Below are 19214 nucleotides of genomic sequence, written 5' to 3' on the forward strand. Positions count from 1 at the left end.
ATACTCGTAGATGAAATACCTGGCTACATCGCTCAAGCTATCTCTGTTCCATTCACGGCTTTCAACAACTGCGAATTCTCCCCACCATGATAAGCATCAACCCCGAGAGAATAATGTGCACCGAATAGATGCGCCTTTCCCGTCTTGCTATAGAAAACCATGTTTGGGTCATAACCCGAGCCCTTGTCGTCGCGGTGCATTACAACGCCCAGCATGGCCACAAAGTCGGTTTCGTTCGCAAAATGCTCTGTAGTGTAGACGTATTTGCTCAAAGGCTGTTCAGTCCCATCTATCACCTTCCAGTCGATACTTGGGTTTCCAAAGGTGAATATTCTTAGCCTTTCCTTAATTATGCGTCTTTGAGGGGAGCCTTTTGGAGTTTCTGTTACCAGCGTCTGTAGTGCCAGGCGCAAGATCAGGCAACCCTGAGAGTGCGCAATCATGACGACTTTGTCGGGGACCTTAGCAGCGGCAGGCCATAGGGCAGCCCTAAGCTCTTGCTCGAGGGCCTTCTGAGCAGCCTTGCTACTCTGTGTCCCTTCGATAAGAGTATTTGGCTCACCGTCCCTGCGTTCGCTGCAACATTCAATAAAGTCCCAGAGGATACCGTCGCTTCTGTTATATACTCCTGTGACTTCTCTGTTGAAGGTGTCGCGGATCTTGTCGCACGACCGTTGAAACCAAAAGAATTCGTTTGCAATGCCGTTAATGAAGAGCCATTTCTCATTTGGTGGGGACGGCGGCCCGCCGTGAAGCGCTGAGATGTATGTTGGTGACGGAGGGTTGGCATTTGCATCAAAGTCGCTGCGTAGACTGACGTTTAGTTGAACATCGTCGAGTCCGTTTGGCATTTTTCCTCTGCCCAACTTCAGAATGGCAACAATGGTCAAAGCTACCCGCTGTGCTTGGCAAACCACAGCGTTTCTGTTCTCCGGTAGCCATAAGTCGAGTTCATTGTACGGATTATCTATGCCTGGGGACTCAGCATCAAGGCTCTCTGGCGGACCGTCAGTGGACGGAAATCGACCCAAGACGGTCCCTGGTCTGATCAAGTCATATAAGAACTGGCCCAGTTCAGGTAGATGGTTTAATATGAAGTTTAGAGAGGGCTTGTTAATGTCGTTAGTAAAGATAGCCTTCCAAATGAGGGCTGCGCCGCTGAGGCTTTGTGTCATGGCTTCTAGAGACCGATTTATCGCCTGGAGGATTGCATCGACCACTTGTGTGTCGCCTGCCGCGACAAACACCTTCATCGCGAAGGTGAGGAGGGTGCCAGCTATGTATGAGCGGAGTGTACAAAGTGCGGAGCGTATTTTCGAGGTCATGTTTGCAAGTCGTGTCGAGAATGGTCGGATCCAATTTTGTATCAAACGAAATATAGTAACAGGATAGGGCGAGGTACACAACATAAATGGTCTAGGTAATATAAGGAGACTCGCGGGACTCCTGGGAAATATAGCATTTGGTTTACAGGCGTCTCCTTAGGTTCACATGCCATATGATTGATGAAGTCACCACTATTTTCAGCCACTTACAGCATCGTTTATGGTATGACAGGATGAATACGATATCCTACCTGCATGCCCCTCCTGGAACGGTAGCGGTAGGGTTAGTTGCTCTTATGGACTCCAATGTGACTCGTATCTGCAGGCTACCTAAAACCATGCTTAAGCCACCGCAATATCTTCTATTGTATGTAGGATGAGTACGAAATCTTAGCAAATAGTGAATCTCAGCTGACAAAATACTTCTCAATAACACTCGATGGCTTTTTAGTTTTTACAAAACTGGTTCATATTGCATCATAGTGACATCTCAATCTACATCCCCCGACTTGCACGTTCAAGCCATGGAGATTGAGGATGATCCGATGGGATAAACGGCCGGCTATTATATGCCCCTCAATAGATCAATCTACAGTTTAAGCGCCCTTTGTTTCAATAGCTGAAACAGCAAACAGGTTTGCAGTGAAGGTACCGTTAGGATCAGCTTTACCCCTTGCTCTACCCAGTTTCTGGTACTTGTCCGTATCCTCGTAATAACATTCCCAAACCTCCTGCTTCCCCAAGTCCCAGTCGCCGTAAGAGCCCCAGAGCAAACGTCTGTCTTGCTTACTAAACGGGCTCGAGGGACCAACCATAACAGAGTCATTCTTGGCCTGCCACTTTTCGGCATACTCTTTATACTTGTCACCCAGTTCATGAAAACAGTCCAGCGTCTGGACAACCGACGTGTCCCTCCAGCTATAGGAAGTGCCGTTATCTTTGTTTAGATAGAAGTGCGAATTGACGCCTCCATAGCATTGGATCTGCGTTGCAAGCTTGCAATGGGTGTAGACCTCGTACTCCTTATCCCCTGGGTTATTATCGAGTAACTGGCGCGGGTTATAGATCAAGTCGATGCGATCAATGACCGAGTCGACCCAGCCGTCCTTTTCGAGAGACTTCGAGTTGGTAGAGTAGGTGCGCTTGACATAAGGGAGATCAAACTCTCGCCGCCTGGGGAGGATCCATCTTCCAGTCATTCGAGACATATCCTCTTCGAACTCGTCGATGAGGAGAGTCTCATTTTCGAAGAAACTCTTGAGGACCCGGAACTTGTTGAACCATTGATCAACACTCTCGTCATACTTATCCTTCTTGCTGGTAGGGCACCATTGCGCATTAACTATGATGACGGCGGGGAAGCGACCATTGAGCCACTCAAGAAATTCATCCGCAAGGGCGTTCTTGATCTTGTTTTGAATGTGTTCCCAAAGACTAGCATTATTCAATGAGGGAAATAGCATCGCGATGGGAAAGTCGGTGCTGAGGACGTTAACAGTGAGGTCAAAGCCTCGCGGGACCTTGGCATTGTCGGCCATTTGTGCGACGGCGGTAAGCAGCTTTTTGAGGACATTGGGGGAGTAGATCCAGAATCCTTTGATGCCATGTGGTCCCTTGAATCCGTTTGGGCCGGCAATAGTCCCCATGTAGCTCTTGGCTTGATACACCTCGACGGTATAGTGTGAGATGATGCCAAAATTACCTGGACTGCCCCCGAGTATGGCATAGAAAAACTCGAAGTCGTTCTCTTTAGAGATGTCTCGAATGACACCGTCGTGACAGACCATACGAATGGTTCTGATGTGGTCGCCAAAAAGGCCAAAGCCACGGCCAAGCTGGCCATAGCCACCAGTTTGACCATGCCCACCCACACATACGTAAGCGCAATCTCCGTGGGGGACAAACAGTTGGTTGTGCTTAAGATATGTGTTGAGCTCTTTGAGTTGATTGCTGACGCCAACGTACACCAGGGCTCTATCTTTGTCAATGGGGCCATGGGGGTTCAGAACCATCAAGTCCTTGTACGTGTTGCTAAGGTCCATCTGAATGTTCTTGCCACTGGTAGACGACGCACCACTGTACTGGTGACCGCCACTCTTAACAGCAATAGCGACTTTGTTCTCTCTGGCCCAAATTACAGCCTTGATGACGTCTTCGTCTCCTTTCGGCTGAACGATGAGATCTGGGTACATATTGTGATCAACCTGGTAAGTTGAGGTTGCATATTGCTGGTTGAAGTAGGCGTAGTCCTGTTTCTCAGCTTGAGTGCCATCGCGGGAGTATTGCATCCCCTCAAAACCCGGAATTTGGACCATGATTGCTCTCTGAAAGACGCCAAATGCGCAATTGGCAGAAGCCTTGGTTAAAATGTTTAGTGGACAGGCTTACGGTCCGAGTGGCATCCAATTTTATAATTTTCAGGAGTGCCTAAAGACACGAGCTAGTGTCGAGGCGTCCAGTCTCCACGGTGATTCCGACCGACTGACACCTGTAATCTCAAGTGTAACATTGATTTGGTGTACACTCCTCGAGCTTGAGACCTATAGCAGAGTCAGAGTACAGCTCCACCGTTATCTCAGCCAGCCTCGTTATCCCAATCTCCATCCCAGGTAAGCCGTGTCTGACGGCGTTGGTGATCATTAGACATGTTTAGGGTAATAAACTATATTCCCGTATCTTATGCTTTTGCTGCAACTGGTTTGCCATAACATGGAGATTTTCAGGGTATTGAGGTGTTGATACAGAAGTTGGTTACGAACATAGAACCTGTTGAGGGCCTCATTACCCCATCAACAGTAGGACTACATCGAGTGCCAAGCTCCCTTCCTAATGTGACTGTAATGCACGTAAACCCTGGACACCATTAAGATTCAGAAGTGTGTAAAAGAAGTTCAGCCAGCCCACCTTCAACCTCCGCGTGAAGCCGAACCACAACAAGTCTTCTCGTGTTATGATGCCCCGTCGTGTCAACACTTGCAGGGATAGCCTTAAAGACTGTAAATTCAATTAGACTACCTTTAAACTTTAGCTCAAACTGCTCTTAAGGTTTTAATAATTCAAAACCATAGATTATGGTTGTTCAACTGCCGGGTAGGGTACACTGCCCTACAAGCAGACGTTACTGACATGTGATGGCCTGGGAGTGGGAAGTTCCGCTCACTTTGCTTTACATGCGACCAACAAGAAAGTTTGGTAATTCAGTAGGAGGCATTGGGCATCCCGTAGATAACCTTCCTTTACATCTTGGGCTAATTCATTTATGCAGAATAGGCCCAAATCTTCCGAACCTGAAGCAGAATAGTGCCGCACGCTCTACACTTTAATCCATCCAGCTTCAGTGCGCCTCACTAAACGCTAATTATAACGAGCTCTTACCTTACGCAACGCGCACTGGCGTTTCTCACCTATGATGCGCCTCATTAGATAGCAAGCTTCATGGCCAATTATAGATTCAACTCTACGCCCCTGCAAAGTGGGACGAAATAATCAACTCTCCTAAAGCTGATTTTGGTATGTAGGACTAGGTGCTCTCTAGCAGATCAAGAAGCCTGACAACCTCGGGTGCTTCCGGGTCACCCCCGTGTTCTTTCCAAGTGTTGGCCAAGTCATCTGCATGTTCCATCAGGACATCGTAAGTGCTCTGTTGCCTGTGGCCGATCCACCTTATCATAAAAAGATTGTGTTTCGAGCTTGAACGGGAAATAGAAAGGTTTTATTCTCTTTTTTATTAATTCTTTATAGTTAACCTTCAATAAAGCATTTTAAGATAAAATACCTAAAGTAATAATAGCCTTAATATAATTAATTAGTTAATTAAATACAATATACATTAACTGCTGTTAAATAATATTTAATTTACTTTATATTTTATAGTAATTAAATCCCTTGGGAAGTTTATTGTCTCTTAGAATTCTTTAAGTAAATAGCAAAATTAAGCTAATAAAGCTATAGATTCAATATAGTAAAGTTAATTTTTATATTAATATACTCCACTTCTTAACTTTAAATATCTTTACTCTTACCTTAAAGTATATTAATAGCCCTCTAAGATCTAACTTATAAGTTATTATTTAAGGCTTTAATTATTTAAGATTTAGCCTTTTTATTACCTTAAATAGCTTACTTTTTAGCTTATTAAAGAATAATTATTAATACTAGATTTTTATTCTCTGTAAATTATTACTTTTTTCTTCTTTTATTATAACAGGCAAGTAATATCCATTCTTAAGTTTTAAGTCTTAATTATATACCTTCTAAAGATATTCTTAGATCTGCCGCCAGTCTATGCCTATATACCGAGGTTCAGGTGTAAATATTCATCGGGCGCATATGCTTCCTGGTTCACTAAGAGCACTATTTAGTGAAATAATCGGGAAGGCGTTGATGTACTTGAAATCTTATCCTTATAGGAAATGAGGTCAAGTAATCCCTGCTTGCACATGACACCCAGTGCCTGTTCAAAAGTAGTCACCTCATTCGCCACACAGGCAAAACGACAAGTCTTGCATATTGCGATCCGGTATTTCGATAAGTACACAAACGGTTCACATGATGATAATAAATATAGCTATTACATTATATTATCATATCTATGAAAAGAACTCTATCCTGTACCAGTACCTATATTACATTTAATGCTGCTTAACGCGACTCTGCCTCGAACTTACTGTGGTTGTTATATAAAATGCGTTTTACTATTTTTAGGTTGGCATGTAAGTGGGCTCTACTCTGACCTTCGTAATTGACTCTACCCCCTGTAAAGTGGAACAGATAAACGGACTCCACTACCGTCGATGAGAGGATTGGTTACTAGGCCTCAGCTCCTAGGATATCTATTTTTTATGTACAGAAAACGCGTGGACAACCGTCAACATCAGTCGCAGCATCGAGGGCCATTGTTAGCTGTGATTGGGGGGGAGGCCATGCTGTCCCAACTTTTTGGATCCTACTAAGTGGCTTGCTTACTTAGTAAGACCTTACGGTTAATTCAATTTTGTTGAGGACTCAGATTACGTCACTCCTCTCTCACCGTAAAATTTAACATGTGATGGGACATGAGTAGAGCTCCCTCTACTCTATAATGCCCAAGTATGCCTCGAGCTTCACCACCCTGTTGATATGACATAGAGAATTTCTATACTGAGACAAATCTAGTGCTACTAACCTTCGTAATGCGTTAACTCTCCTAATGTGAATAATATGTATAGTATTTGGAAATAACTTTCTATTAATCTTAATTATGATACCAAAAGAGCTAAGGAAGCTAATCAGCTGAGACCCTAAATCAACATTTGTCGGGGAACAAGAACTCCTGATTGAGGGATAGCTTATGATGTTTATTTTAGTTGATAATAATATATATAATGTTTATCAGATTATTATCTATTATGGCCGCATGAAGGCGTGGAAGCGTTGAGCAGCTATTCAAACTTGTCTAGTTCCCTAATAAATCCCCCAGTCTAGGAAAATCGCATAATAACTCCCACTGCCACGGCAGCACCACCTGGTACTTTCCATCTCTCAACCCAATCTCCTCGTCGACCATTCGTCAAGTCAATTGACTTTATCCCGACTAGAGTAATCTATCTTCCCGATTATGGCTTCCGTCTCGACTTCGACTGTCCCCGGGCAGCACCCAGCATTTCGGCACACCGTCACTGACTTCGAGTCCTCGACCTCCCTTTCTTCGCTCTCTTCGGTGGATGCCAACCGGGCCAAGCCTACATATGACCGTCTCCTTGATACATATGGCAACGAGTTCACGCCCCCCGATTTCACCATTAAGGATATCCGCGATGCCATCCTAAAGCACTGCTTCGAGCGATTCACCTTCAAAGGCTACATTTACATACTCCGCGACATAATCTGCCTTGTCACCACCTTCACTATCTTCTACAACTTCGTGACTCCTGGATACTTTCCCTCCACGCCTGTATGAGCCCTGCTCTGGGGCCTATACACTACGCTCCAGGGTATCTTTGGAACTGGTCTCTGGGTTATTGCCCACGAATGTGGCTATCAAGCGTTCTCTGAGTCTCGCCTTGTCAATGACGCGACTGGCTGGGTACTTCACTCAGCTCTTCTTGTCCTATACTTCAGTTGGAAGATCTCTTATGGCAAACACCATAAGGCCACTGGAAATATGGAGCGTGACATGGTCTTTGTTCCTCGCACTCGCGAGCAGCACGCCACCTGCATTGGCCGCATAGCCTACGAGCTCTCTGAACTGACTGAGGAGACCCCCGCTTACACCCTGCTTCGGCTGGTTATGAAGCAGCTCGTCGGTTGGCCCAGCTACATCCTTACTAACGTCACTGGTCACAACTACCATGAATGCCAGGGTGAAGGTCGTGGCAAGGGGAAGAAGAACGGCTTGGGGGGAGGCGTAAACCACTTCGACCCCCGAAGTCCCATATATGAGGCCAAGCAAGCCAAGCTTATCATATTGAGTGATATAGGTATCGGAATCGCTATTGCTGCTCTTGTATACTTAAGTAACACTTTCGGTTGGACCAACATGCTTGTCTGGTATGGCATTCCCTATCTCTGGGTCAACCACTGGCTTGGTAAGTTTTACAATTACATAGTGTATCCTACTCGTAACTCATGAAAATAGTTGCCATCACTTTCCTCCAGCATACTGATCCGACGCTTCCTCACTATACTGCGGACGAGTGGAATTTTGTTCGTGGTGCTGCTGCTACGATTGATCGTGACATGGGCTTCATCGGCCGACACTTGCTCCACGGTATCATCGAGACCCACGTCCTACACCATTATGTTAGCACCATTCCCTTCTACAACGCCGACGAGGCCTCAAAAGCTATCCGACCCGTCATGGGCGACCACTATCGCACCGACACTAAGGATGGCGCCTGGGGTTTCATTCGTGCCTTGTGGATCAGCGCCCGGATGTGTCAGTGGGTTGAGCCTAGTGCTGAGGCCGAGGGAGCTAGCAAAGGTATCCTCTTCTTCCGCAACCACAACGGTCTGGGTACCAAGCCTGTCGTTCTAAGGAAACCCGAGTAGTGTCTGGATTCTCTGTAATGATGATGATGTTCTGTGGTGTTGTAACGTTGATTGTTGTATTTAGTCATCGAACCAGTTATGTTTAGTGATGTACGTCTCGTCATCTCGTCATTGCAAAAGGTACTCCCTCGATAGTGGAAGGATGTGGAGATGGGGTGCGCTAAGTCTCCAGCACTGTACCTAGTGTTATTTTGTAGAAATACTGAGTACTCAGTTGATTATGCTGATGTGTAATTACTGCAGGAGTCGTCATGGCCTTATATGTTCATGTTATCCCTTGACATCGAGGTACAATAGTGTACATTTTCATGCCTGGCGCGTCGTGCCTCTCTTCATCGTTTAGGCTATAGCAACCTCTTCCGGCCCTCGGCCTTATGGAGGAACAAACTGCGCCTAGAGAATGATTCCATAAAGGAGACCCACTCACGATTCTGTAAGCCCAGCCATCCCTGTCTTTCCACTGGTAGTACAAGTAGCAAAGATGGTACTCAGGACAGGCTTGCTTTGGCAGTTCCGAGCGGTCCCGCCCACTGTTCCCGACACATAAAGTCGACGAGCGAAATTGGTAAACAGAACGAAAAGAGAGCCAGGAAAGGTCTGACAGGAGCATAGAGGTAGAACAACTAGAATGGCTATTAGTAGAGGAACACCCTCGTTTGAGCGGAAGGGAGCAGTTTTGGACAGAAATGAGGCACCAAGTCAAATCTGTAGAGGGGCAGCTAAATCTGGACGCGAGAGCGGGGACACATGTACTTATAGCTGCACGCTGCATAGCTGCCACTAGGGCGGCTAGGTCAGTTTATGAATAAAACAAACAAACAAGCTTCGGTCCTGGGACACTCACGGTCCTGGGTGTTGAGACGGTATGACTAAGATGGTCCGATTTGTTGGTGGCTAGGACGTGGATACTATGTAAGGAGCTGTGCTCCTCTCAGACACAGCTCCTCTCAGACACATGTGACTTAGAACAAATAACAACAACAACACAATTAACCCTTTTTTTTTAATCAGGTTATGAGCCCGGAGGGCACTGTTTTTTTCTAACCACAAAGCACAGTGTTTCCTGGCTTCTTTTATATTTTTCCTAGACAGCATAAGAAGTCGAAAGGCTTTCTTCTACTACGTATGCCTATTCAGCTTACCTGGAGCTATTTTCCTTTATTAGATCTTTCATGGAGCTTCTAAATCAGCTAACTGGATATATCGAGAAACCTTTCTAGAACGACCCTGTGATCCTCCTTCCAAGACACCGAATATGAATTATCAATCTTAAATAACTGAGAGACTTCAGATTGCAGTCTGGCTGACAAACTTGCTGCACCAGACCGATTCCTTAGTCTAAGATTGCTGAAGCTCGTTGGTCAGGCGACCTGCGCCTTACACAGACCAAGACCGCCTGAAACGTGGTTTACGATATAATCGATATCAGATCATCATCTCTTCTCCAGATAGTAGGAATGATATAAATGATTCAGACTGCTATACGTTTCGCCGTTTATATAGGCTCTATCTGGCTTAGATAACCTCTATCTATGCGGCATTATTATGTTGCTTGACGAAGACAAGAGTCCTCCCTAAGCCTCGATTTAAACCTTATCGATGGCCGCCTGCACCTCTGTGCCTTGATCATCAGCCTCCTCGAGAATTTATTATGTCCCTCTCCTAGCATTTACTCAAGCTAGTGGATAGTTCCGGCACCATTCCAAAGCTGGAGTAAACCAGTCAGTGGCTGACCTGGAAGAAAGAAATGCTTGACCTTCTGGATATGGGTAGATATGGATACCTTTTGACCAGGAACACTTAACCACTAACAGAACGTAACGATCCTGCAACCCAGATTAAGACCTAGAAGAGCGGTCAGGATCGAGCATTCAGCGCCATTCGAAGTCGGCTCGGCTATAACGCCTAAGTTTTCTCCACGGGGATCCCGACGGCACAGGGCATAATCAGCCCCCTTGAAAGCCAATATCGCCCCATCGGAAGCGCCATCTTCTAAGAGCTTGACCATAGATTTTAAGAACCTACTCTTGACTTATATGATTTAGTCATAGAATATATAAATAAGCTTCGTTAAGTCAGGGCTAAACTCTTAGAGATAGATAAAATTTACCAGATCGGGGAACTATACTTTATTAGTATGTTCTTTTGCAGCCTTAGCCTAGACTATAAAGTCTTCTTTACTATATTTAATTAGAATTATAATATTCTACCTATCTGAAATCTAAATAATCATAATATTATTCTTAAAGAGGCTATGATATTTAATATGGCTATCTCTGCCGCATCTCAGGAAGAGGACAGACATAGAGGAGCTACTACAAAGATTGCATATAAAGCCATGGTGGCCTAGGGCACCCCATGCTGTAGACACTGTAGAAGGAAAAGGCATGATAAGTCAACTTGCTGGAAGCTTTACCACGAACTCAGAAGAGATTGAGGCAAAGCTGATTATAAGAGATGATAACAAAAAATGCAGAGCCAGGAGAAGGAAAGGGAGAAGACAACTAATAAACTAGAATCTGCCACATATGTGACTCCTGTATACCTTTAACCTGATCAAGCTCGACTGGCTCTCTGGCAGAATGATTTCTAAGGCCACCTTGGATTAATTAGCTTGTCATTCGGACCATCTGGTCTCCAGGCATCCCTCCAAGCTCGGGCCCTCGAATAAATCCACGTCTTTAATAGTGGCGCCTCCTCGCATATTTTCTACTGACATAAGAACTTTATAGTCCTTCAAAAGTACCACAGACTCCTAATCAACTGTATTATAGATGCAAAGGTTATACCAGGAGAATATAAAATATACTACCTTTATATGCAAGGGCTTAAGCAGTTATATAATATTACCCTTAATAGCGCTCTATATATTATAGCAGGATACTTTAACCTCTTATTTATATTAGTACTAGAGAAGAAGGGCATAGAGGTTGCCTTCTAAAATAGAAAGGAGTGGCTATAATTAAGGGAAAGGATATCCTTATTGCAATAAGAATCTTAGGTATCTATATGGTTAATAAAGCTAAAGAAGATTATGTTTAAACTACTTTAGCCTCCTTTTTAGTAAGGTATCCTTAGCTATGCCTTTAGTATAAGTGACTTATATATTTAGGAGAGAGGAATATTAAGAGACTAATATATATATCTACTAGAATTTAACTAAATAATTTTATATTAAACCTATATAGAGCCTATATATAAGGGAAACTTAGGGAATATCCTTACTTTAACTAATAAAAAAAAGGCACTTACCCTCTAGAGTGTATTTATATAGATAATACTAGATTATTCCTAGAAGTATGAGTAGATAAGAGCTAGTACAAGGCCTGCTTTATTAATAACTTTATATAAATTTCCTAGGTGTATTTAGTTAAAGAAAGGTAAGATTTTAAAGAGTGTTTTTAATATTTATTAGAATAGTTTAGAAGAATAGAAATATAATACTACTTCCTGTATCTTAATTGAGGGGGAGAAAATTAAAGCCACGTCTTAACCAGCTTCTGCTAGGATAAAGGAGTTAAACTTTCCTATATAGGAACTAAATAACATGGATAAAATAGATTGGCTAAAGTTCTTAATTGAATTATTCTGGAAAAGCTTATACTAACACTAATTAAATCCGGACTTACTTTAAAATGGTGGCCGTGCTTCCTTAAGGCAGTGAACCGCATCCGAAATCTCTGTCCTAGCATTTGCACTACTCCTTACCAAGTTTGGTATGGAGATGTTCCTGACCCCAGCCATCTGCGAGTTCTTGGCTCACGAGGATGGGCTCTGCTTCATCCTCTAAACGAAAGAGAATATAGTCGAAGAGCATTCCCTGCCAGCTTCTCGTGTTTCAGGGCAGTATGAACTATATACTCCTTGACAAAAGGGGACAAGTCTTTGTGTCTAATAATATTATCTCCTCTGAAAACATCAAAAATATCAAACCCTACATGCGACAATCTCACGCATCGAATAAGTGACCAGAGACCATCGCAATGACGACGAGTAGCCGGAGAAGAGGATAGCGAAGTAAAAAATGCCATCGTTCTAGAGCCGTCACCGCTTCTAATCGCGTCAAGAGAGGCAAATAGAAGCGGGGAAACAGGCCGTAGAGAGGCAACGCCAGGTAAGCTCCTGGTAGGAGATATAGGATGAGATCCAGACTAAGAGTCAACCAGATCGAGTATCCATATTGCTACAGACGAGCGCGAAGTGTTATCAGAAGGAACAGAGGAGCATATAGAGTCTCGGCTACCTGAAAGATCAACTAGGGGATAGCTGCTATTGAGATACATACTGGCCAGCACAATATCGCCTTCCTAGAAACAGTTGCAGAGGAACTATACCTAGTCGCTCACGATATCAATTAGTCTAAACCAAGAACCTTTAAGGAAGCCATATAGGGTATATATAGAAAGTTTTAATAGGGAGGACTAAAGGATAAATATAGATCTTTAGTTAATAATAGTATCTAGACCTTAGTTATGCTTTCCTAAGGATAAAAGGCCCTTTAAGGCAAATAGGTATTTAAGTATAAAAGGGGAGAATATAGGCAAGTTTTATACTATAAAGTGTAATTTATTATAAGGATTTAATTAAAGGGAAGAAATTAACTTTAATAAAATCTTTACTTCTGTTATTAAGCTAATAAGCTATAAGATAATATTTGCCATTAAGGCAGCGCTTAATTTAAAACTAAAATAGATAGATATTAAGATAGCCTTCCTCTATAATCTTATAAATAAAAAGATATATATTTAATAACCTAAAGGATTTAATAATAAAAGTAGGAGAATCTATAAGCTCTTAAGAATATTATATAAACTAAAGTAAGTATTAAGGGTATAGTATAAGGCTCTCTTAACCTTCCTTAAGATATTTAGGTTTAAGCCTTTACTTTTAGATATAGGAGTCTTTATAAAAAGCTAAATAGAGGATAAAAGCCCTGCTATATAGCTCTGGCAGTAAATATTATAATTTCTAATTAGAATAGGCTAAATAGCAAATCTTATAAGTACCTAATTTTACTATACCAGAGCATTATCTCCTGAGAGGTTATGTAATTAGTCTACTTATAGAGAAAAGAGATAATATAGAGAGTAAATTAATTCTATATATAAGGCTGGTTAAAGCCACCTTCTCCTATGACCCCGTAGTTATATTATATATGCAAAAAGGATTTTTATAAACTCACTAATCACACCATACCAGTAATTTAAAGTTTAGTAGTAATATATTATATTATTTACCAAGGCCGTAATCCTTGCCCTTAACAGCACCTAGTGCAGCTTTAAAATAACCTGCTATAAATACCCTCCCTGCCATTCTAAATCATACTAATAATACAAGCTGTAATATATTATATATTACTTCGAACCCTTTAATCTGCTAGTTAGACATATCTATAGGTAACTAAGACTCTAAGCCTTATAGCATTATAAGTTCAGTATGCAGTTATAATATAAGCTACGCCTCGCTGCTCAGCTTTGGTATTCTTCTTAGTCTAAACCATTCTAGCGCCAGTCCGGCTAAATATACTGTATACACCCTGTTAGCTCTGCCCCTGCAGTAGGCCTCTTATATATAGATTTATATTAGCCGCTTTATAACATAAATGCAGCCTCCCTCTCACCCACCGCATAAATAACTATAAACCGCATAACTTAAGGAGCTAGATAGTTTTATAAACGTGAAAAATATAACCCTAACCCTAACCATCTTTATTTCTTATACCTTTTGCAGCTACCTGCCTTATAAATAGTTTTACACTTAAGGTATTTTAACTTTCCCATGCTGCCACTATAGTAGAGCTCCTAAATGTCTTTACCAGTAACTATTACCACTAGGTAAGTAGCTATTTGGCTGATATTCCATGGCATTACTGTACTGCTTTCGTAGAACGCCTTATAGCTAATAGATTAATACAGTGCATTATTACTCCCGCCATAGATCTATCCTAAATTATTAAAGATGCTTAAGATGCAGCAGTTGCTTAATGTTTATAAGAGCTAGGAAGTAAAGCTACAGAGTTTACCTCCAGTGTTATATCCTTAAATAAGATTCTTGCCCTTACTAAAAATAAGACGGTTAAAAGAGCCATAAGATAAGGCAGTAAGACTAAAAAGGTTATTAACTTTATCACCTCGTGTATATACAAGGTTAATAAGTACTAAGCCTTAGTTGACCTTTATATTAGTATAAGCCTAGGGGCAGTAAGTTTAATCTAGAGTAGTTATAAAATATTACTTAAAGTATATTAAATACCCAACTTAATAATCCCAAGAAGGGGTCTATTTAATAACTTTTTTAATAGGTTGGTCTGGCTTATATAGAATCCTTAGAAAAGCCTTTTATTACTTTATATTATATCAGGGAGGATATTAGCCGCTTTAAGTAATAAAAAGATTTATTCCTAAGTTTAATACCTATATAATATACTCTAGGTCTTATTTATACTAATATTATTAATATCTCTATTATAACTATAGTATTCTATAGTAAAAGTAATTTTAGTAGGATTATAATATTAACTTTATTTTATATTTTAAGACTTTCTAAAGTGCTAATAAGATAATTAAAGAAATATTCTTAGAAGTATTATAAGAAACTTTAACTCTTATCTTAGTAATAAGACCTTAAGCTTTAATTAATATAAGGAATTAATAGAAGATAAGGTTATTATAGTATATTTAAAATAGTCTCTTTTATTTTTTACTGGCCTATATAAATTTGGTTATAATTTACACTATGGCTAAGCATGTCCTAAATGCCTAAGATATATAAGCAAGGATATAAGGCCTTTAGGAGTGCCTATTACTGCCTAATTAAGAGTATTATAGTTATACTTAATACACCAGACATAGGAAAAAGTACCTTATTAAGATGGATTTTAGGCAAGTTTAAAATAAAACCTAATAAAAATAATAAATTAGCCTTATACTTTTATATCTATAAGTTATATAATAAGAATATACTTATTTGCTAAAATAATACTTAGGATACTATAAGAATAGTAAATATATAATATTTAATATTATTTATAAATTCCTATTATAACTAATTAAGACTAAGATTAAAATACCTACTTTATTTAAAAGGCTTTTAAATATTTATAAAAAAAGCATTTAAGAATATACTATTCCTAATTCTAAAAAGAATCTCTAGTTAGTCTTTTGCCTTATTACTACTATAATAAAAGACCTTATAATAGTTATTAATAGGCTAGATATATTAATTAATGTCTATAATAGGCTAATATTATTAATATTATTATTTAAGTAGCTTATAAAAGTTCCTAATAATACTTTAAAGTAAGAGAATACTTTTAAGGTTATGGTTATAATATGCCCTTTATATACTGCTATTAGTGCTTATATAAGATTATATAATATTATCTAATTAGATATTATAATATATATTATTATTATAGTTGCCTTTAATATAAATCTTCTTAAGAAGTTTTAAGACTTATACCTAGAGGTTAAATTTAATATTTTAGTTAATATAATTTATAAAGTAGGTAAAATATTCCTCTAGGCTAACTTAATTATTTAAGGACTTAGAAATTAAAAATTAGGTATAAATCTTAAAATTATATTAAAATTAGTATTAAATAACTTAAATAAACTTTATAATAAAATACTAAGCTATCTTAATTTAAAAAGCAAGGATATATAATATATCTTTGGCTAGTTACTTATTATAGCCTGCCTATTATATATAAATAAATTAACTATTATACTAATTATAAAACTAAGCTATAAGGCCATAAAGAAACCAAAGTCTAATATTATAAATAATATATATAAAGCTTATAAGCCACTAATTAAGATTAATAATAGCTTTATAAGGTTTATTTATATTTTACTTATATAATATATAAAAATAAGATAAATATAGCTAGACTGCCTTAGTATATTATAATAAAGTTATACTTTATTCTCTGGCATATCTATGATTCCTAATTAAGGGTAACTTTTATAATAATAGCCTTAGAGTATAAGTAAGTATAAATAAAATTATTAAATAAAAGTTTAATAAGATAATAAAAACTAAAAGCTATTAAAGTATACCTTATAATAGTAGGCTTATTATTTACTAAAGTCTTTTATTAATAGCACCCTTTAAGGCACCTTTCTAAGAAAAGGATATAAAGATTTTCCTAGATATTAAGCCATAGTCTAAGCTAAGAATATCTTATAGCCCTTAATATTTATAATAAAAGCCAGGGTATAAGTATATAAAATTACTTTAAAGATTTAAGAAATTCTTTAAAATATATTAAAATTAAGATTATTTAAATAAGGCTTAGCCTTATAAAGGCATTAAAGGAATTTAAAAATAATAAAAAAGCTACTTCTAAGTTTTAAACTTACTAGGAAATATATATAAAACTTAAAGGTAAAAGAATTAAAATTAGGCTTAAATATATAAAGTAATTAGTATTAAATCTTAAACTTTAAGGCCTAAGAGAAAAAACAGGTAAAATATATACTTAGATTTATAATATATTATTAGAGCTCTGTGGCCTAAATAAACTATAGGTAATTTCTATATTAAGGGAATTAGCTTGGTTTTATTAGAAATATAACTAGGACTAGGATTATATTAACATTTACCAGGGGATATAAGAGGTATATATAAATGCCTTTAGCTTTATTAACCCTTAAAGTATAATAGCTAGTATTACTTTAATAAGAATATACTAAGTTATAAAATAAAAAAATAAATCTTTAAAAGTATATTAAGTAATTTAAAGTTCTATTTATAGGGAAAGTATATTAGTAAATCTAGTATACCTTATACCTATAGTTAAGCTATTTTAGGCACTTAAAAACTACTTAAAGTAAGGGGATACTAATAGCTTTCTAGGCATAATACTAAAGTAATATAAGGATTCTTCCTTTAGATATATTATATAAGCTTTATTTCTAGATTTAAAGCTAGAATTAGTATAGTATTATATATAATAAGGTAATATAAATAAGTTTACTTTTATTATCTTAGAGTTAAATAAACTTTACTATAAATATCTTACTACTAAAGATATTATAATATTATTTATAATATTTATTATAATAGTTATAATAGAAATAATACAGCTTAGAATTAAGTATATTATATAACTTCTAGGGTTATTATATAAGTTCCTACTTATAAAGTATAGCCTGCCTAATATTATAACTATTAAAGTAGCTTAATAATTACTATTATTACTAAAGTATAATAGCTTAGATAAAGAAGTAAGGAAGACCTTAAATGCCTATAGTAAGAAATACTTATGATATAAATTTAATTTCTTATATAACATTATAAAATATAATAATAAAGATTTTAATAAGGTTTAATTAATTAAATATTTATATATAGATTTTAAGTAATTTTAAAGTTAAAATAAAGCTATTAGAATACTTTAAAAACTAATAATTAAAGTAGAAATCAGGATATAATACTTATATAATAATTAGGTCTAATTATATTAAACTAAGCTATACTTAAGTTTAATATTAGCAGATTATATAAGGTATAATATTATATATTAGTAAAATATTATATCTCTTAAGAATAAATTTAATATATATTAAGTTTAATTAAGATAAAGAAGTTTTATTAATAGCTAATAAACCAAAATTTATAAAAGTATAAAATAAAGGTAATTTATATATTAGAGGTAGTTATAAAGTAATCTCTATAGTTATTATATAATTATAATAATTATTAGTATTTTTAAAGTAATTATTAGGTAATTATAAATAGAATCTCTTAGTTTATAGTAATTATATATATTTAATATAAAATCCAGGGTATATATAATATAACTACTTGTTTTATAATAACTACCTTATAGAATATATTATAATTTAAGCTAAAAGTAGAATTTATAATATATTTCTTATAATAAATACTATTTTATTTAGCCCTTAGGATATTAATAAATATAATATAAGTATTCTAATAAATTAATTTATCTTAAGAAGGCCTAGTAAAAAGTTTTATACTTATTAATACTTTTATTTAGGTTTATATTAATTTAGATATAAACTAATAATAATATAATAGAGTTATATAAGTTAAGTAACTATATCTAGTATAAATATATAAAAAGGTAGGTTATAACTCTATAAGGTACTTATTTAAATAGATATATATAAGGCAGTATAAAATAGCCTTAGGGGTTAGCTAGCTGCTATATTAAATAAACTAATTAAAGGACTATAAGTTATAAAAATATACTTTAGATAACTAATATAACTAATTAGAATATAATATTCTTTTTCTATAATATAAGCTTTATACCTTAAAGTATTTATAATACCTATTAAATCTTATATTATAATAAAGTCTTAAGGCTTACCTAAAAGAAAATATTAAAAAAAGATATAAATACCTTAAGTTTATCTTTTAAAAATAAAAATAAAATATAAGGTAGTATTTAAATATATTAAATTAATATTAGTAAAAATAATATAAATATAAAAGCTTAAAAAAATATTTAAAATTACTTTATTATCTTTTACTGCTTATTTAATATTACTAAAAGTTATATTAAAAATTTAATAAACTTTTAAACCTCTAACTAATTATTAAAGCCTTTAATAAATATATTATACTTTTATTATAATTAAGAATAAATATTATATTTATATTACTATTTTTAATACTAATAATATATAAGATATATATATTAATTAGATAAGCATACTAATTAAAAATCCCTTAACCTTATATCTAACTATCTAATTAATTAATTCTAAACTAAATAATATATCTTAATCTAATAAATAGGCTTAAATCCTCCTTGCACTTTAGGCCTATTAGGCTGACCCTAAATTAAGTCTGCAATAAGCTGCAAAGATCTATAAGGTTAACTTC

At 36.8% G+C, this 19214-nt stretch overlaps 4 protein-coding genes across 4 annotated transcripts; 2 read left to right on the forward strand and 2 right to left on the reverse strand.

The window, feature by feature from the left end:
* Positions 1-32: 32 nt before the first annotated feature.
* FOBCDRAFT_271877 (uncharacterized protein) lies at positions 33-1325 on the reverse strand (the record flags this gene model as incomplete). The annotated part of the gene is made up of 1 exon (XM_031177884.2): positions 33-1325. The coding sequence occupies one exon, from the start codon at positions 1323-1325 to the stop codon at positions 33-35; it is 1293 nt and encodes a 430-aa protein (XP_031049017.2).
* A 596-nt stretch (positions 1326-1921) lies between these two features.
* FOBCDRAFT_130317 (uncharacterized protein) lies at positions 1922-3640 on the reverse strand (the record flags this gene model as incomplete). The annotated part of the gene is made up of 1 exon (XM_031177885.2): positions 1922-3640. One exon carries the CDS (start codon positions 3638-3640, stop codon positions 1922-1924), a length of 1719 nt encoding a protein of 572 aa, XP_031049018.2.
* A 3220-nt stretch (positions 3641-6860) lies between these two features.
* Positions 6861-8416, forward strand: FOBCDRAFT_219534 (fatty acid desaturase-domain-containing protein). The gene is made up of 3 exons (XM_054704034.2): positions 6861-7257; positions 7297-7891; positions 7942-8416. The coding sequence occupies exons 1-3, from the start codon at positions 6922-6924 to the stop codon at positions 8352-8354; spliced, it is 1344 nt and encodes a 447-aa protein (XP_054560009.1). The 5' UTR covers positions 6861-6921; the 3' UTR covers positions 8355-8416.
* Positions 8417-11936: 3520 nt separating this feature from the next.
* On the forward strand, positions 11937-12134 carry FOBCDRAFT_103900 (uncharacterized protein; the record flags this gene model as incomplete). The annotated part of the gene is made up of 1 exon (XM_059607701.1): positions 11937-12134. A coding segment is annotated over one exon (198 nt), but the record flags the coding sequence as incomplete, so codon positions are not given.
* Between the last annotated feature and the right edge of the window lie 7080 nt (positions 12135-19214).

The sequence above is a fragment of the Fusarium oxysporum genome, chromosome III, assembly GCF_013085055.1.
Source record: "Fusarium oxysporum Fo47 chromosome III, complete sequence".
In the NCBI taxonomy this organism is placed as follows: domain Eukaryota; kingdom Fungi; phylum Ascomycota; class Sordariomycetes; order Hypocreales; family Nectriaceae; genus Fusarium; species Fusarium oxysporum.